Raw genomic sequence first — 22728 nt, 5'->3', positions numbered from 1 at the left:
TTTTGTTACAGTTCTGTAAATAATGAAAAACAATGGAGCTTCTTTTAGTCATGTGCCTCTGCATCTCAACTTGGACTGGAAAAACGCTTGCTGATGAAAACGGTAAGAAAAAACTCCGCAGACATTTTAGATTGAGGAAGTGGACTACAGAAGTGTAGTTGTCGCATGATCGCATCCGCAGTTAACCGTGTTAAGACAGAATGTTGAACAGAGATTAAAAAAAAAAAATCAACCATCCTTCACAACCGAAATGATGTAGATAGCATTTTTCTGTTTTGATTTATATTGGCAGAGTACCGATGAATGTACATTACAGTTGTACGTAAACGTGGTGCTGCGTCATTCGACCTGCATTCACCTGTCCTTAAGAGTATATTTCAATATAAAGCTAGCTGATTTCTTCTTGCCAGAGCAAATATAAAAGCTGCCATTAGATTTAAATGTGTAAAAGTTGTACAGCTGTAGCTATGTGGACTGAGTGTCAAACATCAACCAAAATTATTTCCCTGAAGTACAAAATCTTCTGAGATCTCTTCCATCAATAATACTTAAATTACAAATGTTAATCTATTGTTCATTTTTAAACAGTATAAATGGATTCTTATTTTACTGCTACTGATGTATAAGTCTATTTTCTACATAAAATCCAGAACATTTTCCAGATGTAAGTTCAGTCAAAAAAATTCTGAATGGAATCTAGAAGTTTTAATATGATTGAACCTGAGCAGCTTCATCACACAAAGCCATCAGAAATGTAATAAGATTTAATTAAGTTTAACTTAATGATCCACAGCTCTTAACCTGCAGGTGGAAAAAAGACAGCACACCCAGGTGAAACTGGTCATTATGACTGTAATTCATTGAGTTTGAGTCAGTGAACACAACATGCAGGATCCTGGAGCATTTACAGTGTAAACAGCAGCAACAGAAGCAGGACATTTTAAAAACTGATGGCAGAGCCACCGACATCTGTCACACAACATACTGATCTGTTTCCAACACTGGAGTCTTTAACTTAAACTGCAAAGCCTAAAATACAGGATATTTGTTCACAACATCTCTGTGTTACTATTTACAGTAGTGAGATGGTGGCATTGAGTGAAAGTAAAAACATCATCAACAGGTCTGATTCAACTCAAATGGTAGAGAAAATATGATCCAGCATCAGGCAAAAAATGGTTAAGATGTGCAACTTAAAGTAAAACCAGGTGAAACAAGCTGTTCTCAGGTCATTTCTTATGTAACAAACACAAATGTAAGCAAACAAGATCATTTATCAGCAGAAACAAATACTGACTTTAATGGTTGCATTTCCTGAACAGGAGCATCAGCATTTTAAGGTATTTATCTCTGTTCCAGTTTCAGATGTCAGAAAACAAACATGCATACAAACATTAAACTGATTTAAAAAAAAGACCCAGTTATTTTCATAAAAATGACAAAGTGTGTATTCATCGTCATTGCAGCTAATATTCTCTATAAATGTCCCTGCACATGAAACTAGACGCATATTTACAAGTTTAACTTCAGAACCATCTTTAGCTAAAACAAAACAAATCCACTTCATCCTCACAGCTTTCAGTAAAACAGGTTTTACAACTTTAAATTTACAGTCTGTGCGTTTGTGGAGCTTTTCTCCACCTTTCAAACATGTTTATCAAACAGCTACTTTGGAAACCCAACATCTTGCATATTTCTACATCAACTTCACCTTTAAACAAAAGTACAAACTTTAAATATAAATTATATATTTAATAACTTTATATACCCTTTAATTTTAACACTCTTAACTGGAAAAATACCTTTCATTTCCATCAAGACCCTCATCATTAAATGTACCAGATCAATTTCTGATTCAGATTGTTGGGCTCGTTGATCTAAGAATTGAATCTTTAAATGTTGTAATTTTTCATCTGTCTCTGCAAAACTGTTTGCATTTTGTTATTGTCTATTATATACTGTAAGTAAAATTTCTCTTAAATCTTATGGTTCCATGTCCCTTTCTTAAAGTGCCATTCACTTAACATTGTCAGAGTAAGGTATAAAAAAAATACAATTCCTGTGCAAATTTTGTACAGGAAATTCCCATCATTACAATGGAGTTTATTATTATTCTAAATTAATAACATGACATCTGTGCAGTTTTAGGAAGTGGCAGCATTTGGAAATGTCACAGGGTTTTTTATCCTGATGGATATAGAATGAAAGCCATTTCAGTTTGTACAGGGATGAAGTGAGACGAAAAGAAAAAGTTCAGATATTGAGGACGAGTCACTGCGCAGGACAGAGTCTGAGAGAAATCAGATCAGCTGAGCCATCAGTGGCTCCTGCAGGACGTCTGAGGAGAATCTAAATGTTTCAGATCCAGTTCGGCTCCTGCTCTCATGTTTATATTCAACAAGAAGTTCTTGTTCCGTTTCTCCAAACCATCGCCGGGTCTCACTCCTCACTGATGCCGTGCTCCCACGCCACCTTAGCTTGTTCGTCCTTGGTTGCTGCTATTATGGGCTGGGAGATCTTGCGTGGCATCGGCCGAGGTACAGCCGGGCGCGGCGGTCCGGACTGGGCCATCAGGGGGTCCTCCTCAGGGATGCAGCCCTCTCTGAGGTACGGTTTAGGCGGCAGGGCAGGAGGGGGCTCATGGAGATGGTAGAGAGGTGGATTGTGGGGGATGTAGTGAGGGTGGAAGTGGTGGTGGTAAAACTGGTGTTGCTGCTGCTGCAGCCCATCCGGTTGTGGAGCTCCAGTGCAGCCCAACCCTGCAGCCTGAGGCTGGATCTGGTAGCCCACCTGGGCCGGGTTGACTCCTCCTGGGGCCGAGTTGCTGCGGCAGGGCGGAGATTTAACTCCCTCCAGGACGTCTGGCTCAGACATGCTGTATCTGACGGGCTGATAGGGAGAGTCCAAGTCTTCCTGGTCGGTGGTCCAGGCCTGGCTGCTGGGGACGGACTCCAGGGTGTCTGTGCGGCTGGCCGGGGGGTCTGAGGAGGAGGTGGCGCCGCCAAAGTTGCTCTCACTGAGGGAGGAGACCCCCGAGCTGGCGCTGCCCGAGAGTGTGGAGTTACTGCCATCCAGGACGGACTGTGGACTGGTGGGCGAGGCAGGTATAGGGTGCAGGGGAGACTGAGGAGACAGGAGACAGTTATAAAAAAAGATTCATGATCATCATAACTGGGTCTGTCTCTAGATTTAATAGATTATTTTAAAAATGCAATTTTTGCTACACAAATGAAAAATGGACCGAAATAATTAAAGTATCTCCAGAAATGTATTTTTAATATAATGAACAAAAAAAGTAAATAAATGAAAGGAAGTCGTTTTTATCTGAGATAAGAAACCAAATTATTCACAATAGCAAAATACACATGGAAGTTAAAACCACATCTGGGCAGAAAACAGGAAAACACAGAAATTAGGACAAGAAAATCTATGGCTTCCTGTGTTGATTCTCATTTTGTCAATCTGTTAAATATCACAGTTTAAAACGCAATCATAATTTATGATAAAAAAAACCCTAGTATATATTTTTATGTATTTCTTAAGGGGGGAAGACAGACAGACAGACATTCAAGCATCCAAACTAACAGCAGGAACTGGGAGAAGGAGGAGAAGGAGGGTACCTTTCTTAAGGAGCGCGCAGGGAGAGCTGGAGGGAGGTCGCTGACCTGGTGGTGGAAAGCATCAAAGTGCATCGACAGGAGTTGCCCTACAGGGGGAGACACAGCAGGACTGACTGAAAGATCCACACTCGCATCTCAGAGGAGGCAGGAGGGAGAAAGATGGAGTGAAGAGGCAGCAAAGAAATTATGAGAGAGGGGAGGAGGAAAAAGAGAAGAGAGGGTGAGAGGAGGAGCAGGAGGAAAACTAAATCAGAGAGGAGGTGGAGGAGTGCGTGATGGAGAGGAGGGATTTAAAGCTATTCTTTTAAAGTTGATAAAAAAAATTTTCTTGAGCAAGTTAGGATAGGTCTATGAGTTATACGAAGCATGTTTACACAAAATCATTCATACATAATGAGGTTGTAACAGTGCAGTGCTGGTGGAATGTGACTCAACAATCTGGATGTTTTTGAAACGGCTCATTTTCCTCTAACAGTAACTTATTGCCAAAAAACATCTGGATGTTTTTTTAAATGCTTAGGCTGTTTTTAGAGGCAGTTGAGAAGTACAAAATGTACAAGATGTGAATTTTGCATAATAAATATCCTTAAATAAAGCCAGTTTTATTGGGTTCCTGCTTTTTCACATGCAAAATGTCTGATTCTGAGTTCAACTTCCACTTTTCTATTTAACTCCTTTCTATGAGGTTCATTTGTTATCCCAGTGTGGAGCATCTTAAAGATAATCACAAACATACTGCAGAAGGACTGGAAACTTTTATTTGGAACTTCAACTGCAAGAGTACAAGTTGAAATCTTGAAAAAGCATCATGAACATCTAAAATCAGCATCCACAAGTGAATCAGTGAAGAAATACTCAAACAAATGAGCAGACAGATGGATGCAGCCACAGCTTCATACCATGAGGAACGTTCCGGGGGGGAACCGGTGGAGCCAACACGCTGCCAACATGGGAGGAGAGGAAAGGCAGGGCCTCCCTGGTGCCGCTGTCCAAACTCCAGCTGCTGGGAGTGGTCAGGACTGCAGGAGACACAGATACAGAGCGGCTTAAAATACTTGGGCCCCTATTTAGTACCATTCATATTTTACAAAGATAAGTGTAGGTTTGGTTACCTTTCTCAGCCACAGAGAGGTTGGGGTCACTGCAGGGCTTACAGGGGCCGATCACCTGATGAAACAAGGCTCTCTGAAAGTTTGGTGGCTGGAAGAAAGACAGAGACCAATGAAGGCAAGGCAACCACATAGATATGACATTGTCTTAGTGAAGTGCCTTTTGTGGCCAGAACCCTGAAAACTGAAGCGAGTCTTCAGAGATGTGCTGTGGGTCGACATAAAGTCTGGTTTTTAAATGATCAAACCCTCCATCCCGCCTTTGTACCTGTCCATTCTCTGTGATGTTGGAGTACATGGCGCTGCTCGGCCTCTCTCTGTGGGGCGGCAGCAGCATCAGCATCTCTCTGTTGTGTCTGTATTTGTCTGGCAGAGAAGGAGAACCCACTGGAGTCAAAGATGAACGATTAGATTAGAGAGAAGAAAACAAAATGTCACAAACATCACAAAATACAAAACTTAAACACACAAAGCTTTTTCCTGTTGGTGTGTCTGAGGAGGAAATCTCCGTTTCATCAGTTTAGTGTTGTGACTGAGCTGCTCACCTCTCATTGTGGACGGGGTGGAGTTTATCATCTGAGATGGAGCAGAGTGGGTGGAGCTAAGACTGGAAGAGGAGGGACTGGCCTGCAGAGAGAAACGAACACAGTTTATCTAAAATAATAACTACTGAGGGAGAAACTAATGTATTCCTGAATTAATATATTAGTATGAAGCTGGTGGGTTGAAAGGAATCAATGAAAATATGGTGACATCTGCTGGTAAACCTTAAGCATTACATCTGCATGAAATAAAGGTCAATAGCACAGAACTGCTGTAAAGAGAAACAAAACTGACCTGCATGCGATAGAAATCCTCTGGATGCTCCACCACCATGCCGTCCGCCAGGATCAGCAGGTTTCCTGCCTCACTGGAGTTGGAGGAGAGAGAAGGGGAGGAAATGCGAACTGGAGTCAAAACAGCAATGGGACTGGGAGAGGGAAAACCAGGAATATTGTAAATAAAATTAATAAAAGAGGAATTGAATTTGGAATAATCGGAAGGAAGAGGAAAACAGACGAAAGAGAGAGGAGCCATGCAGATTGCAGAACAACAAAAACGCAGGCAAAAAGAGCACAAAATATTCATGCAAGTGAAAAATGAAAATAATCAGCAGCAATCAGAACATGCAAGGAGTCAAATGCAGAGTGATATCAATTGGGGATGAAGACAGAGAGAGAAAATGGTGTAAGTTCAGGAAGTGATATGAACAGAAGACTGTAGAAGATTATAAGGAGAAACAGCAGATGGAAGCAGTGAATAGTAATTAAAGAGAAGAAGCTTTGTGTCTTTAAAAACTAAACTTCTTAAGAGTTTACCTCTGACAGTAAAACACATTTGGCCTCTGCTGAGTCAAATGCTACACATTTTTTTTCATCCTGTATGCAGCTATGGAGGTGAAAGAATGACTATAAAGAAGGAATAAAGCTGACAAAGTTCACACTTTTTCACCTCTAATATGTTGAGCCATGAACAAGGTCTGTATACTAGTCTAAATTATCTACCAAAGGTTACTTTCGTTAAAATTATTTTGCAATTATTCATAAACCAGAAGCTTTTTGCCAATAAGTTAAAATATGAGGTGTTTAAATAAAAACAGGCAATACTATCCATCTTTAACTTAATTATGTCTTAAGCTCAAGCTGCAGACCTGCAGTTACTCTGGATGATGATGTGACAACAGGATTGTGTGACAGATGAGTTACAGTGTTAAAACTCACTCAAAGGTAATACAAAGCTGAACCATGTGTGTGTGTGTGTATGTGTGTGTGGTGCAGACCTGTGTCGGTGCACGAGTTTGAAGCTCTCTGGGCTCATGGGGTTGTGAGAGGCCAGGATCCCTCTGTTGACTCCAGAAGCAGACTTATCAAAACCAGGTGGGCCCTGAAACGCAACATAGAAGCCCTGCTCCGATTATTCATACCGCTCCTTCATAAACACACGTTCTGAGATTAAAATCTGAGAAAATTACATCAAAAAGGCTTTTCAGAAACATTCATGGTTGTTTTGGCCTGAACAGGCAGAACTTTAACACCTGAAAGAATCATTTATAAATTCAGGAGGTGAAATGTTCAAAGTTGAAAGAGTTTAGACTCAAAGCGGTGATGCCTTTGCTTCAGGCAGAAGAACATCCTCTTTGAAGAACCAGCTAATTAGGCTCTTTCAGCACATTGATTCATCCTCTATGATATGATAAAAGAAACCTTCCTCCAGACACACAGCTGATTTAGGTTTGTTTCATCATATTAAGGCTTGTAAAAAGCTCACAAAATGACTACTGAACAACAGCTGTGGTTCAGATTCTCTCTTCACGTCATGATAAAAGGTTCACATATGAAATTTAAAGCTCTTCTTTTGCACTCACATGGCAGAGGCTGCTCCTCATCATCTGGAACTGATCGATCAGCTTCTTGTGCAAGGGACGCATTTCTGGATGCACCAACTTCTCGTGTACAGCCAAGCCCACCCCTAGTATGTGAACCTGTGAGAAAACCAAAAGAAATGTTTTTGTAAGTGAGGAGGAGTGATGATTGTTTTCTTACTTACTTAAACCTCTTAGATAAAAAAACCTTCTGATTTTTATCTGTTGATTTACTCTCAACAGATATCTTCACCCATAGATTATAGATTACAGAAGTATTTTCAAAATGCTAAAGTTGATTCTTAATGGGAATAAAATTAAATAATAAAATATTATTTTCCCAAATTACTTCTAAATCTCAGATTGAGTTGGTGATTTTGCTAACTGGCCTTAGAGAAAGTAGAATCCTAAAAACCCTCTAGGTATTTGGCTGGACGGTGACCTTCCTTTCAGAAACCCGAACATTTAGCAGGTCAATCTAGACTCTTGTTATTTAAAAATGATCTGTCTTCATTTATCCATCTGAAAAAAATCTTGTACATTTTTAACCTTCTTGACTTGATGTGATGTTATTATATTATATATATTGCTTGTCCTGCACTTCCAAATTTGAATCAGGTTTGTGCGCTTAAACAAGGGCATTTAATATAAATATCGTAATTTGATCAAAAATAACTATTGGAATAGAAGAAAATGAATTAGTACAACTATTCATAGTTTTCACTGTCTCACTAGTCTTTGTGATAAATTAATTGTACAAAATGCATCACTGTATGCTTTATATTCTAGTTTCTGAGCCATTTTCAAATCCAATACCAATAATAGCATATTTTTTTATGTATGGAGAAAATATTTAATTAATCAGAGTAGCTAGATTAAATCTAAATACTTTATTCTGTCTTTAATAGACATCTACAGCTGAAGACTTGTTTCATTTTGTTTATTTGTTCCAATCTAAATGTTAAACTTTTATGTTCTTTCTTTCCTAGGTCTTTCTTGGAAAGAACAATGCAAACCTCCTGGGACTCCCTGATTAAATAAAATATAAGATGTAAAGTGTGGATCTGGTGTCACCTGCTCCTGCATGAGGTCTTTGAGTTGTGTGATCTTCTCTGTGTCTTCAGGGTGGCTGGTGATGTACTCCTTATCAAAGAAAGCCTGTTGAAAAGAAAGAATAGGTTTGTTTTTAATGACAGCAGGATTACTGCTAATATCTGCAATTAGCTGAATATATTTTTATAACGCTGTAATACAAGTCTTTGTTGTTAAATTACAGAATCAAACCCACTTTCATACACCTGCACTAATAAGATATACACCTTTCATAGATTCAAAATGAAACCCATTATTTCAAAAGGTGGTTGGAGGATCTTAACAGCTCATGTTCTTCATATTAACACAAAGATTTCATTTGGACTCCTAAAATAAAATGAGAGCCACAATAAAACCTGAGCAGGCAATAAACTCATTACAGAACAAAGATGGCAGGACAGAGAAGGACTCATTAGAAGATGAGAGTTAATATTTATTTTAAGGTTTTCTTTCTCAACCTCTTGATATCTGGCGATGCCTCCGTTCACGGCGGCGTCGATGACTCCGTTCAGCGTCATGCTGAGCAGGTTGATGTTCCCATGCAGCTGCTTGTGTTGGTACTGACTGATCAGAGTCCGCAGCTCCTGGTTCTTATTTTCCACCACAGAGACGCCGTTTTCCAGCGGACTCACCTCCACCTGCAAACAGCAATGCAGTTAGAGACATAGGTATGGTTAAAAACAATAAATAGTTAAATTATTTCTGACTTCCTCATAATTGATCAAGTGCCACACATACAGATTGTTTTCATTTTGTTAAACATATTCTTTAAGAATAATTAATTTTCTAATTTCATATATTTCCACACTTAGATTCCTGGATTTCTTGAACAATTTTAGGATAAGTTTTAAAATATAGATACAATATTTCGATATTATATTATACATAAAAACATACAATAACACTTAATTCTTCTTTGGGATCATTACAGTAATTTTGAATTGAATTGAATGAGACACATCAGCCCAAAGACTTGAAACCTCTACAGGTGCATGTAAACACTGGTGTTGTACACAATATGGTTACTCTGAAAATGTTAAATTCAATACTTTATGTGGTAGTTGGAGATAAATCCTTTGTCCACAGTGTAGATAACTGAGATAACCACATAATTATATATTTTACTTCTAGAAAATGGGAAAGGGAATGAAGTCTGAAAATATAAACATTTTTATACAGACTCTTATTCCGACTTGTGAAATGCCACAGCCAAATTCAATATTTGTTTAGAATTTTAATTGACTGGATAGAAACCCTGATCATAGAGTTTCACTGTACAAGTTAATAAAATGTTCATTTGAGCTGTTATGATAAATGCAAACAATGTAATCTCCTTTGAGGTTATGGGGTTTTCTATAACAGTTATCATTGTTAAAATGAATTGTGTACATAAATAATAGGACAAAAACTTGCACAGTAAATAAATTTAATTCACTCACCAGTTCTCGCTTGTCAACCTCAAACCAGCGTGAAATTCCAGGCAGAGGATGAGTGAGGATCAGAGTCGTCCTTTCAATCCAGAGACTCTGAAAAAGAAAATACATACATTAACTCTAATTATTCTGAATCTATAGAGCTCCAGCTCAAGTTTACTTTACCTTAAATCTCACTAATAGTAGTTTATTTAAAATAATGCACTAAGCCTTTTCACCTACAATAAGAACTATTTTTTTCTTTCTTACTGGAGGAGCAGTGTGACACGTTTATCTTGGCAGTGACTGGCACCAGCTGAAAATGTATGTTAATAGTGTATTGACTTGCATTAAAAGTGTCAATATTTACCAAATGACATTTTATGACCACAGTCATAAACATTCATAAAGACTCCTTCATGCTTATAACAGGTGTTATATCATGTTTATGATAATGTCACATCGGTCTTACCCCTTCAAATAAAGTGTTACTAAATATTTTAAGAAAAAACATGTACATACTGCAGCAAACTCTTCTGCGTTCACCTTAAACTCATTATCTCTGTCTTTGGGTCCTTTGTGGAACGGTCGGTCGTAACGAAATCGCAGAACGTTGTTCACCCGGTAGAAGCTCTTGATGCGGTCTGGAACTCTGTCCATCTGAAGGACGGTGACACTTTCTGGAACCGGTGTCACGGCGTAGATCTGGAGGTCTGAGCCCAGGAGGATGAGGTCAAAGATCAAATCAAACATGGAGTTCACACTTAGATGTTGGCAACAGCATTTGTAAGACATGTGAAGATGCTGAAATGTTTAATCTGAAGGATACATTGTGCATCACACTGCAGAATGGCCTCATCTGGCTGATTTGGGTGCTGCATTGCAATAGCTTGTGGGAATTCTCCCAGCATCCTTTGCTGAAAGGCTTCTAGCCTCTCATAGTCATGGCCACGGCAGACAAACTCTTTGTTCTGTCGTGAACAAACAAAAAAGTTAGTGTTGTTGTTCCAGAGGAAATGCACATCTTTTCATCTAAAATCCCTTTAATGCTCGACTTATTTAAGCATTAAAATCATTTCATCCTTCTAAATATTCAACTCACTCGGAGGAAGAAAGGAAACTTCCTGCCGTAGAATCCCACCCTGAAGAACTCCGGCTCCAGACGCTGCTGCTCCATGATGTTGTCGTAATATGCTGCTTCCATTTTCTACAAACACAAACCAAGAAATATTTACATATATCTCACATAAATGAAAAATATTGTATTACTCCACTAAACTACAAAATTGATGTCAAAAACTAGTATCACGACAATAAGGATAGCTCCTCAGTATTGCTGGTGTTTAAAACTGAATCTGTAAAACATTAGGATGGTGCTAAAGGACAATATTAAAAATGGTCATGGTTTGTGTTGGAGCTCACCCGTATCCAGCTGAGACTCTGGTAGTCGTAGAGAGACTCATACTGGAAGGCCAGTTCTCTGCACAGAGGAATACCGTACTCCCAACACTGGAGGAAACGCAGAGCATTGAATCAGTTTGAATTGGTCTCTGAACATTTTTCTATAGACTGAGTGTGAGAACGGACCTTTCCCTTGTTGAAATAGTGGACGACTTTGCGGCAGAGTCCTTCCTTCCGGTGCCACTCAGTCTGAGCAGGATAATGCAGGAACTCTTTAACTGGTCGCTCGTCCCAGTGCAGCAGCTCCCAGTACAACAGCAGGGTGAATGCAGCCTCTGCACCCAATCAAACTGCATCAGTAACACGTTTATAACTTTTTATATGTGCATAATGTTGGTTAGATGTTTTTGTACCAGTGTAGTTCTCAGCCTGCAGATGCATGTCACACAGCTTGTGGATGTAACGGATGTACATCTCCTCTTTGTTGATTTCAGACTTGTAGAAATTCTGCAGTACAAAAACAATCACTCCTCTTGTTAGTAAAAAAAAAAAAACATACAGAAAAGAATATGAGCTTGACTTAGTCTTACAAGAAGGTTCACTGTGCAGCCAATCTTCTTGTTTTCTGTTTCATCTCCTTTCATACAGTCCCTGAGAAAATGATACCAGGATTTAAGGTCAAACCTACTTTTCAATAAATTTCTGATTTCTCTGGTGTGTTTTTTTACAATGCTCTGCACACTGATTACAAAATCATTATTTTAAAACCATGTGTTAACATGTGTTGTTAAAAGCACTATAATATTTTACCTGTAGTCCAGCAGTCGCTCCATTAACCGTGTGACCGATGTAACAAATGAGATTCCTGTCTCTCTCCACGTCTCCTGCTCAATCTTCTCCAACAGACTGAGAAGAAAACATGTAAGAATCAGGTAGATGTGCAAACCATGAACTGTTGTGTTTTTACAGGCTGGTAACACAATTAGCAAGCTGCTTATCATCATCCTGACTTAATGACTTTAGGAAATTATTTTGCATTTAAAATTAAAACATAACCTCCCTGCAGATGTGCTATTCAGTTTTTCAAAACGTTTGCATGAAGTTGGGATTCCCAGAAAGTCCATGTTTAGTAATTAATGGGAAATCTGAGCAGATTTTAGTTTATTTTCAACAGTGTTAAACTCAGAAAATGTTGTTGTAAACCATGTTTGGGTGTGTATGTGTTAAGAATAAAAAAAATTTTCCATTGTGGATATAAAAAAACAAAGCTAAATGTAAAAGTGACCCAAGTATGAAACATAAACAAACCCCACAATTGGCTTTTTTATTATATTTTTAAGCAGAAAAGTGATTTAAAACCACAATATTTTAACTTTTGCGTCAGATTTACTAAAACAGAACCCCCTAGCATAAATTAATGGTGTGTAAAGGCAACATCTGGAAATCTCCCACAATGATCATAGGCTTGCTCTCTTAACCAAATGTAGCTTTTTAAAATGATCAAGTCAAACACGTGTGTGACTGCTTCTTGGCAAGGGAGAAATTGGATAAAATTACAACAAAAATAAAAAAAGTAGAAACGGTAGGAGAGTTTCATGGAAGTAAAGTAGTAAGAAAGATGAACTTCACCTCAAATACAGAAAACACTTTCTCTGTTGGAAAAACTTTTTGCTCTAGGAACTGAGGTTTAGCAAAAGGAACCTCAAACCTCACACGAAGCTGAGGGTCTGGGGTAAAAGCCCCAGCTAACCTCCCAGCCACAGGCGGATGTACCTGTTGTATATTAATATAACGTTTATCAAATAAGAAAAGCATTTCAGTTAAAGCAGTTTTTACTTTTTTGTGTCCTCTGTCAGCTGCAAGCTCATGGATTGTTTGCCCACAGTTATAGTCTGATTGTGTTCATTAGTATTTTAACTTCACTTCTATTCACGGGATTTTAAAGTTAAACAACATGTTTGCCAACTGCAGATCAGCCCACGTAAGAGTTTAAATACCATTTTTTCACTGAAGCTACAGTTTAAACCTAAGTAAAAATAGCATGATTATCTGGAGAAAAGTGAGACTTTCATAATCACTGTATGGTTTGGTAATGTAAAATATTCTGGTGACTCAGGCTTTTAGAGGAATGTGATGAAGCATGCCTTTGCACCTCAATGTAACAATGCTGGTCAGAAATGGAGCAAAAACTACAATCTATGGTTAAATGCTGCAGGAATTTTATTGTTTGTTTTCATCACAAGTGTCCATTTAACCCTGTGGCAAAAGAGCGCTTTTTAATCCTTTCATAGGCTGTTGGTCTGTTAGGACTTCAAGCTACTAGCCTGAGACAATTGAAAATGACATAGAATTGATGATGAACATCATTTAATTTTCTTCTTTTTTGTTTGCGTTACTCAGTCTTCCACCTGTGCAGATTACACAAGACTAAACTCTCAATTTATAGACTCACACCACCAACATACAGACATCTTCTGGATAACATGTTTAAACTTTTAACATTAGCAGCATTGATCTCTGTGTATGTGATAAGGTTACCTGGGATAGGGCCCAAACAGCTGGGTTCTAGTCCCGCAGCAAAGAGCAAAGCAAACAGCAGAGAGGAGTGTTAGAGCAGAAGAACTGAGAGTTAATTTCTTTTATAACAGAGGAGAGTGAGAGAGAACGACAGGTTTAAAAACTTGGCCAGGTGGGAGTTAAAGCACAAACAAACTGTGTTCCTTACAGCAACCCGAACAGCTCTCTGTAGTTCTCATCGCCCTTTCCCTCCGACACCAAACTGTCCAACTTGTCAATTAGTTCAGCTTCCACCTGAACATTCAAAGAGAAATAAACCAACTCTATGTGCAGCTTTTTAACAGAGCAGACCAGTGCTGCTTCTCGGATCTGATCATGGGAAATCTGAGTCTGCACATGTGTCTGCGTACCTGTTTGAAGTTTCCATTTTTGCGCTGCTCCCAGTCCATCATGTCGTGAAAGATCGGGATCATGATGTTCCTCACCTCCACCTGAGGGACCAGCGTCACTCCGAGGAATGGTCCGATCATCCCAGGAATGAAATGGATCTTATTCTCCCCTAAGATCAACACATGCTTTAAAATCATCTGCACTTGATATCAATTGTTCACTGATTGAAATTTTAGTGAAAAAACACATTTGACTCACACATGAGTTCATAAAGGCTGTAGGGAAAAAAATATTGATGTCCATTTGAAAAAATATGTAAAAAAAAAAATCTCACCCAAGTTTTGCCACAAGTTGAAAAGTTCATAGGTCATCATAACCCTCATGTCTCCATATCTGCAATAAAAATAAGATCGCTATTAAACATCAATTACTTGACTGAATAAAAAGCCAAAAAGCAGAATGAAACTGGCACAAACCACTTGCAATACCTAGACCCTCCACTAGGAGGTAGAAGAAAACATTTTGTATTCAATATGGCAGGTTTTTGAGAAATTTGCTAATTAATTAAACACCAATTACTTGCTGGTTTCTTTACTCAAATCCTATTTCAAATGCAGCTCAGAACATAATAACTGATATTTATTTTTTCTTGTAGATAGAACATGAACTTGGAAATGCAAAACAAAATAGTTCAAACTGAAAGAACATTTTAGTACATACTTCTTTACTGTGGGTACATATTAAGAAACATTAAGAATTGAGCTAATTCATGGCTCCTTCCTGCAGCACTAAATTTCTTTATTTCAATGTGTGTTTAATGCCACAGTTCAGCCAGAGATGTTCAAACTGTGTGTATTAACCGTTTTCTTTCAGTGTTTGATGTGTTGCAAACAGAAGTGAAGAGAATTGGAGAATTAAACCAAATGTGGAAAAAAAATTGCCATCTTGGGAAAAAAATTTGATTTTACCACATTAATGAAGAGTCTCAGTAATGTTACACCACTGATGCAGCTCAAATATGATGCAGCTCAAATATGTGAACATCTGCTTTCAGCAGATTGAAAAACATATTCAACTGTTGTAATGTTTCACGTGGTGTTTTAATTTTATCTCTTTTTTATTGGAACATAGTTTGACTGTGTTTTGTGAGTCTTCTCACTTGTCTAAGATCTTCCTCCTCTTAGCAGGACTCAGGTTCTCCAGCTGTAAACTCGGCTGGTTGATGTAGAGAACAGCCAAGCTGAAGTAGGAGTTCCACACCTGCAGGCAATGAAGCACAGACTTTTCTTTAATGCTATCCCACTTTGAGTTTTGTGTGAGTCTATTTAAATAAATGTTTCAACATGGGATGTAGAAATTATCCTCATATTAATATTTAAATGTGTGTACCTTGAAGTCAAAGTCTGTTTCAGCAAAGTTCTTGTGCAGAGCAGGAGCGAGTTGCTGAGCTGTGGTGAGGATGATGCTGCAGAAAGTGAGCACATATATTCCTTGTGTTAGCGGCTGCTTGGTTTAGTTTCAGGAACTGATATATATATATTGATATATATATACATGTCTCTGCTGTCCAGCAGACTATTTTTGTCTCTTACTTGCTGGTGAGCAGCCTCATGATGTTCCAGTCGCGAGGAAAAATACTGAGCTTCATCAGATTTCTAAACACACACAAAATCTTCAACAAAAACTCCTGGGGGCCAAGAAAAGGGAAGTGTCAATATTCCTCAAACAAAATCATTATTTTATCACCATAAAATGAAAAATATTTGAACTTCTTAACAGTTTGACTCGTCTTTGCTGCTGTTTGCATCAGATCTGTCATTACTAACATGACTGCAGGATGATTTCGTGTCGTACCTTGAGCTCGTCCTTGCTCTGAAAATTCTCCATCAAGTGTTGAAAGTGGATATCAGTCATCTGGCGGAGAAGTGAGAGGAGGCACGAGACGTACTCTCCCTGCCAGAAAGAAAGACAGTGACAGACATGTGAGCCAATCACATGGAAGCTGTTACCTCTGTAGCAAAGAACCAATCAGAGATAAGAGGCTCTTTTGTGAATAAAACAAAATTGTCAAAAGGTGCTGGTCGCAGTAACCATTCTTAATCAGGTAAACTTGGAAATGTACTTTTAATGTTCCAAAATGAATAGAAACATTTGTTCAGTTTGCAGAAAATCAGTAAAGATGATTCATTAATTTTCTGAGTGATGCTGTGGTTAATGCAACTAATAAATTGTTTGCTTTCGTTATCCTGGTTTTTCTCTTCATTGCAATGGATAATTTCAACTTTTCTATTCCAAACTCGGATTATTTGATTTAGCTTGAGATCATAAAAAGGAACAAAAAGGAAAAGTGAATGTGAAAGGTTCAGGCCAAGGAATGAAAAATAATTGATAGATATATAATAGTCAAATGTCAACTTCATAAAGTTTTTATTTGTAAACAATTTTTTAAATACATTTTATATCCATTTCACAATTGTGCACCATTTTGTGAAGATCTTCAAGAATTACAATAAAACACATTAATGCTTTTGTTTCTAACATGACAAAATGCAAGGAGCTTAGGGATATGAAACCTTTTGAAAGTCTGCATAATAGCTAGAGGATGTGAGGGAGAGCACAAGAAACATTTTCAACAATTTTAATGCTAATATTGCCACATGCAAGCATTCCCAACAAGGATAAGCGATTGGTGTCTAATCAGAAAAGTAATATGATGGCAGGGGAATAATGACTGGATGGATTAGGACAGGGCAATATGGAAAACTACTTAAATGTTTATTCTCTGTTGACTAGATTTAAGTCTTCGTGTATCAAATGTCAAAACTAATCTAAATTACAGAACAGGAAAATAACCGGGGAACCATGTTTAATATTGCCCAGTCCTAGCAGAGAGGCAGCATGACGAGGGGCAGGTCAGGGAAGAGGGCAGTGAAGTAGTAGTAGTCATATTGTTAGTTACTAACAGTGATCTCCGCGGTGCACTGCGGACAGCGTTGACCCCTTACCGCCTCCTGCGATTGGCTCTTGCTCATGATGGACAGAAGTGTCTGCAGGAGAACGTCCAAAAGAGATTCCACCATCATCTCCACCTCTTCCTGCACCGACGTGTCCTGGAGGAAGAGACGAGGAGGAAACATGGAGTGAACGGGACGGTTTGGAAAAAGGTTGAAAAGAAAGTGGAATTGGGGCAGAACAAAGGAAAGGGGAAAGAAAAGTGTGCAAGACAAATACAAAATAACAAAAAAGGATTAACTGCATTTCCCCTTTTTGTAGATATCACAGGGAAGAAAAAACATTCAGATATTAATTAGCATATATGTAATAGATCATCCCCATAACTCCCTCAGTATCAATTGAAAAACAATGTCTTTTGGAAATTGGTAGCAGGAAATCCAAGCGCACAGTTTGTAGAAATATTTAAAACCTAAACAAAGTAAAAATCTTCATTGCTCCCTTCAGGAAGTTTTTCTGGCTTCCGTGATACTTTAGATTTAGATAAATCTCCCAAATTAGCCTAATAAGTTCAGCACTATCTAAAGGTTTTTGACTTTTTAGAAAATAACATGGAATAAAATTATTTATCCTCAGACTTTAATGACATGAGAGACAACTTGGATGTACGTTCTGCATTATATTCATGTGTCTACATGGGTTACCAGTGAGCTGCTCTTGATAATGGAGAAAATGGAGCCGAGTATCCCTGAACAGATGAGCAGCTCTTTCTGTTGCCTCAGATGAAGATGGATGTGATGCAGGACGACTGGGAGCAGAATCCTCCGAGACTCTGCAGGCAAACAGGTCAAAGGTTACTCATTATGGACAAATAATATTTGAAAACAACAATTCATAAACAAATCTGCAAAAGCTAACCAGAATTTGATGGTTTATAAAGGATCTTTTTTAGTGAGCAAAAACTGTTTAAATTATTTTTTAACTTTTTTCCTAAAAAATTTACGTCACTTTCTTGTTATGGGGAAAAATAAATCAGAAGAAAACTAAAATTAGGCTGATAACTGTAAGCTGTTACCAGGGAAAGAGAAGAGCCTGCTGTCCACAGTTCGAGCGATGGACTGCAGCTTCACCACGTCCATCGATTGTCCAATATGCACCGTTGATGGCATGCTGCCCAAGGTCCCACGCACAAACTCTGCCACCTCCTGCACCGTGAACATCTGCAGCAGCTCGTCAAAGATGGCAGGGAAAGAGTTTAACAGCGCCGCCTAAAGAAAAAAACAGGAAAAATGGAACAAGTGAGGAAATTAGGAGGATATTCAGATGACAGCACAGGTGAGGGTCGGGAAGATGGAGATTTATGTTAGAAAGAGAACAAGGAGGTTAATGGTGTCAGTTTTAGTGAATGTAATGAGAGAAAAGTGTCCATGATTCTGTAAAACAATCAAACAGAGCAGAATTGAGTCACTTTGAAAAGCTGATTCCCAAAATGAATCTTTTCGTCACAACTCAGATGTGCAGCTCATGCAAGTTTGTCCCAATCCACAACATGATAAAAGACTCATCATAAAAATCTGTTGGTTTTCAAATGGGCATTAAATATGTATGAGCCAAAAATAAATCATAGAAATTATCTTTATTTTTTTATTGATAGTCTACATTTTGCAAAAGAACTATTCACCTGTTTTAAAAGGCACATGAGGAGTGAAAAAAGAGTTAACTTACAAAAGGCATCTCGCAAAGTAAAGTAAGGAAAGAAACTGTAAACCTGCAGGGGAAAAATACAAAGATGTACCAGTATGAGTAGAAAACAAAAACACATAAACTGAGCTAAGTGGTGACCCCTGACCCTCCAGCAGTCACTGAATAACTAAAGCTGCTGATAGGATATTTTAGGTTCACATTTTTTGCTTTCTGGGTTTCTGAAGTCAAAATCTGAGGTTGATTAAACTGGATTTGATCATGATTCAGGAGATGCAAAGTTAATAAATCTGCTCATGCAGCTTCAATGTTACAAATGTGCACAATAGTCAGGATTTTAGCCTTTTTCATGTATTTAAATGATCTGTACACTAATCTGATCACTTCAGATAAAAAAGTTAAATCAAAAGCAAATCTTGAACTACTCTACAAGGATAATTGCCGACCATTAGCTCAGCTGAAAAACAGATTGACTTGTTATTCTTGAAATCTTGATTCATTCTTCAGTATATTTTAAATCTGAAAAACATAAATCTTTTGGTGATCTTTTAAACTAGTGATACTAGTAGGTCTCTATGTTTTTTGCAGCTCTTTCAACATTTTTCTTTTACTGCCCTTTACTTACCTTCTCTTTAATGTTTAATAGTTTTAAGTTGTTTTTTCTTCTATATTCACTGAGGATACTGTGACTTGGAGGGGAAGACTTGTTAGTTGTTGCTGTTAGAGGGAATGTATTAACGTAAGTGAGCATGGTGTAATGGGTTTTGTGTAACAGTGGGCATGATTTGTCAGTGCAGAACAAACATGAATGTGTGAAACCAAACATGATGTGCGAGTTTGGTGTATTTGTGCTTTATTAGGCTCACAAACAGCTGAAGACATGAACAGGAACTCTGGGCTTCACACAACAAACTGGGAGTTGCTGCTTTCTTCCAAACATCTACTTACTGACAGCGAAGGCGGCCGCAGAGCGTTGGAGCTCCACGCCTGAGAGCAGCTAGATGGCCCGCCACCAGGAACCTGCCCTGGGACAGGGGCCTGGATCTGGCCCAGGGCAGAGACTAGAGCTAAGGGGCCCACAGGCCCAACGCAGGGGCCTGGAGTCTGATTGGGGCCGGAGCAAGGCTGGGAGCCCTGTGGTGTGCGGGTAAGAAGGAGGTCCAGGGGAAAACATCGGGACCCAATGGAGGACAGTTAGAGGGGATTGAAAAAAAGGTGATGCGAATAAGCAGGGAAAGTAGAAAAAAGGTATAAAAGGAGAAAAAGTTAAATTAAAGCAACTAATGCAAAACAGCTGGGGTAGAAACTCTACAATAACACAAGTCAAACTAAATAAACATTTATGGCACTAGATGTTATAGAAGCAAATTAAAGTCTTGTGTAAAGCATAATGACATAAGCTGAATAAATGAGTGGAGCAGTGACATTCAGTTCATTAAAAGAATGAAAGATTTGAAGTAAAATGACTGTGTTCAGTTTGTGGTTAAAAATGTTTCCCCTCACCTGAGTGAATATGAGGGTCTCCGAGTTGCGGCTGTCCAGGCTGAGGACGAAGCGGATGGACTGAAAGAGTTCCTGGATGCTGGTTCGAAACTGTTCCTCCTCCATCCCGCAGGTGGCCCGGGAGTAAAGGATCCGAGACTGGATGATGAACTTGAACAGATATTCCAGAGCCTGATAACAGTTTGATGTTTAGGACAGAAAAATACATGCGAGATACTTAAAAAAACAATTTTAAAACACAGAAAACAGCTTGAATAATATGTAAGAGAAGTTTGCTTTGAAAATAGAAATACATTAAGTAAACAGTTAAAATTATCCTCAGAGTAAAAATGTGGTTTCAATCTAGGTTCTAGATGACGAAAATTGGATTTGAATGAACTACAACTCAAAAGAAATTCAGCAAACTGAATCCAGTTGTTTTAATTTAACTGCAGTATGTTGAGCATGACCTTAATAAGAAGGACACATCACAAACGAGTTTATACACAGTTTGTAAAATAAATTAAAATACTGTAACAAACACAAGCTAAAAACAACTGAAGCACACAGAGACTTCAAAAAGATGAATTAAGAATTAGGAGCCAAAGCTGCAGAATATGTCAAAACTATTCTCAATAATTCATGTTGTCCACTTCTACATGACAGTGTGACTCATTTGAGATGGATGTTTGAGTCTGATGAATATTTCAAACTGCTCAGCAGCTTTGTTGAATGAAAGTGGTACAGTCTGCAGTGCCTACAAAAATGGACCAGCCATTTTAAAATAAATGCTGCTATTCTTTGTCAGTAGGCAGAGCAAGGACACATAGAAATAATATAATCCTAAAGAAAACAGAGCATTTATTTTCTTTGTTTTTGGCTTGGTTTGGTTTAGGAAAAGCATATTATTTACAGAAACTGTACAAATCAACAACTGCATGTAACATTACAGGCTTGGTTGCAATGGAGCATGTAAATATATCTGACAACTTACAGAACTGCATTTAGTTTTCTTAGATCTAATTTACATAATGTAACATGTGAACTGCTTCATGTGTGGTTCTACTTTGACAATCTGAGGTATTAAAGCTGTGAGTTTCTGCTCATTCTTACCCTCATTGCTTCCTGAATGTGGTCCTGTCTGACCACCTCAGCGGAGCGGTCCATGTACCACTTCAGACAGCGAATCAGCTCTCTGGAAAACAAACAATAATCACATCACTTGTCTTTACAACAGCCTTACAAAAAGCTGCACTCACATGCTGTTATTAGGTGGTGTAATTAATTAACCAAACCAGGTGGCCAAGTAATATCTCAGTAAACACAGAAAGTTGACTTTGACTATGAATTTTTATTTCATTTTCATCTGCTTGATTTAGTAGATCTTTATGACAAAGAAGAAACTCTTAATTAAAAAAACTTGCAGTATTTTATAAATAAGCCAAACTTTCTCAGCTCAGTGAAATTTAATTTCCATCTCGTGCAGCGTCTCATTGTCATTATTGTGAGTATTTTTTCAGATCATCAATTTGGAGAATAGATCAAGTTTTCACCCTTGGTTAAAGGAACAAGGTTGCAGCCAGAGGCAGAAAAACTCACTTGTAGGCCAGAGCTCCTGCAAAGTGTTTCTGGATATATGTGTCCATCACTGGCCTGAAGTGGTAGTATTTACTGTCCCTGAGCAAGTTAATGATAAAAACCTGGAAGACAGAGATAAATCTATTAATAATAATTATAAATAATAAGCAATAAGCTTTGCAAAAGGTAAAAGAAAAATGAACAGAAGATAAATAGTTGTACCAAATGTTGAAGCAAATTGTGATGTTATATAAACATGTTAGAATTTACAGAGTCTTTACTCAAATTTAATTGCTTTCCTGCTTTATTTCTTTCAACAAACTATCTTACCAATGACTGGAACACAAGGGGTCCATATTTGTCTGTGTTGTCATCCAAGATGGAGAATAATGTGTCCAAAATATCCTGAAGAAACTGTAAAAAAAACACAAACAAATTGTAACACATGTTTGGGTTCCCTGAAGAACGACGTGATCCGACATGCTAATGGAAAAACAAGGAAATGATCTGCTTTAACATAAAACATAAGGTGGACAGATCTAAGGAGGGCCCTGGTGATTTCAAACTTCTCCCATTTCCAAAAAAAGTGTAGCTTTTCTAAACTATTAATGCTTTTCTTTCCTTCAATAGATCTTTGATCTGATAAAGTCTGATGTTGGATGTCTACAACAAGTTCCTTTGAATTCATGGCAGAGTTTTGTTATGATACACAAGGTCAACTACAACTTGTACAATCATCTTGAAGCATGATCAGTGGAAATCAAAATGCATCTGAGCACAACCTTGAGTGTCTTACCAAAGAATCTGAATACTTATGTGTCTATTATGTTTCAATGTTTACAATTCTTACAAAAAATGAAAACTATGCGAAGCTCTGCTTCAGAAAAACTCTAAAACGTAACAAAATGAGAAAAAAGCGAATGATGTGAAGACTTACAATGAGCATTAAACATATAATAAAAACATGAACAAGTTGATCGTAGTGTAGTCTGCTGGGAGCTTTGTTTATCTACAATGGGTCAAAATGTTGAGTTAGTTTTGACTGCAGACTGATACAGAGGTCACTGTAGGAG

The 22728-nt window shown here is 38.1% G+C and overlaps 1 protein-coding gene and 1 long non-coding RNA gene across 13 annotated transcripts in view; one reads left to right on the top strand and one right to left on the bottom strand.

Annotated features, from left to right (window-relative positions):
- Positions 1–832: 832 nt before the first annotated feature.
- Positions 833–22728, bottom strand: part of dock3 (dedicator of cytokinesis 3) — a 161587-nt gene continuing 139691 nt past the window's right edge. For 2 of the 12 annotated variants that reach the window (XM_081606940.1, XM_081606950.1), the window contains 36 exons: positions 21986–22069; positions 21677–21777; positions 21191–21272; positions 20099–20269; positions 19544–19729; positions 17970–18162; positions 17599–17726; positions 16906–17052; positions 15797–15895; positions 15535–15629; positions 15332–15407; positions 15102–15202; positions 14277–14335; positions 13963–14111; positions 13761–13846; positions 13574–13600; positions 11846–11941; positions 11626–11686; positions 11449–11542; positions 11222–11370; positions 11057–11143; positions 10737–10841; positions 10464–10605; positions 10181–10347; positions 9662–9748; positions 8681–8860; positions 8205–8288; positions 7134–7250; positions 6549–6673; positions 5567–5699; positions 5275–5356; positions 4998–5116; positions 4733–4820; positions 4520–4639; positions 3621–3706; positions 833–3123 (listed from right to left, as the gene is read on the bottom strand). In XM_081606940.1, coding sequence (XP_081463066.1) covers positions 2440–3123; positions 3621–3706; positions 4520–4639; positions 4733–4820; positions 4998–5116; positions 5275–5356; positions 5567–5699; positions 6549–6673; positions 7134–7250; positions 8205–8288; positions 8681–8860; positions 9662–9748; positions 10181–10347; positions 10464–10605; positions 10737–10841; positions 11057–11143; positions 11222–11370; positions 11449–11542; positions 11626–11686; positions 11846–11941; positions 13574–13600; positions 13761–13846; positions 13963–14111; positions 14277–14335; positions 15102–15202; positions 15332–15407; positions 15535–15629; positions 15797–15895; positions 16906–17052; positions 17599–17726; positions 17970–18162; positions 19544–19729; positions 20099–20269; positions 21191–21272; positions 21677–21777; positions 21986–22069 — 4590 coding nt within the window. In that variant the 3' untranslated portion in view covers positions 833–2439. The remainder of the gene's footprint in view (positions 3124–3620; positions 3707–4519; positions 4640–4732; positions 4821–4997; positions 5117–5274; positions 5357–5566; positions 5700–6548; positions 6674–7133; positions 7251–8204; positions 8289–8680; positions 8861–9661; positions 9749–10180; positions 10348–10463; positions 10606–10736; positions 10842–11056; positions 11144–11221; positions 11371–11448; positions 11543–11625; positions 11687–11845; positions 11942–13573; positions 13601–13760; positions 13847–13962; positions 14112–14276; positions 14336–15101; positions 15203–15331; positions 15408–15534; positions 15630–15796; positions 15896–16905; positions 17053–17598; positions 17727–17969; positions 18163–19543; positions 19730–20098; positions 20270–21190; positions 21273–21676; positions 21778–21985; positions 22070–22728) is intronic. The other 10 variants (XM_081606942.1, XM_081606941.1, XM_081606944.1 and 7 more) reach the window with 10 other exon arrangements.
- LOC108166070 (uncharacterized) lies at positions 7190–8191 on the top strand. The gene is made up of 2 exons (XR_001776367.2): positions 7190–7278; positions 8120–8191. It is a non-coding gene; the product is annotated as an uncharacterized LOC108166070 (long non-coding RNA).

The sequence above is a fragment of the Poecilia reticulata genome, chromosome 5 (assembly GCF_904066995.2).
Source record: "Poecilia reticulata chromosome 5, P_reticulata-male-v2, whole genome shotgun sequence".
Lineage (NCBI taxonomy): Eukaryota > Metazoa > Chordata > Actinopteri > Cyprinodontiformes > Poeciliidae > Poecilia > Poecilia reticulata.
The sequence above is the reverse complement of the archived record's forward strand: the minus strand, read 5'-3'. Positions and strand labels throughout refer to the sequence as shown.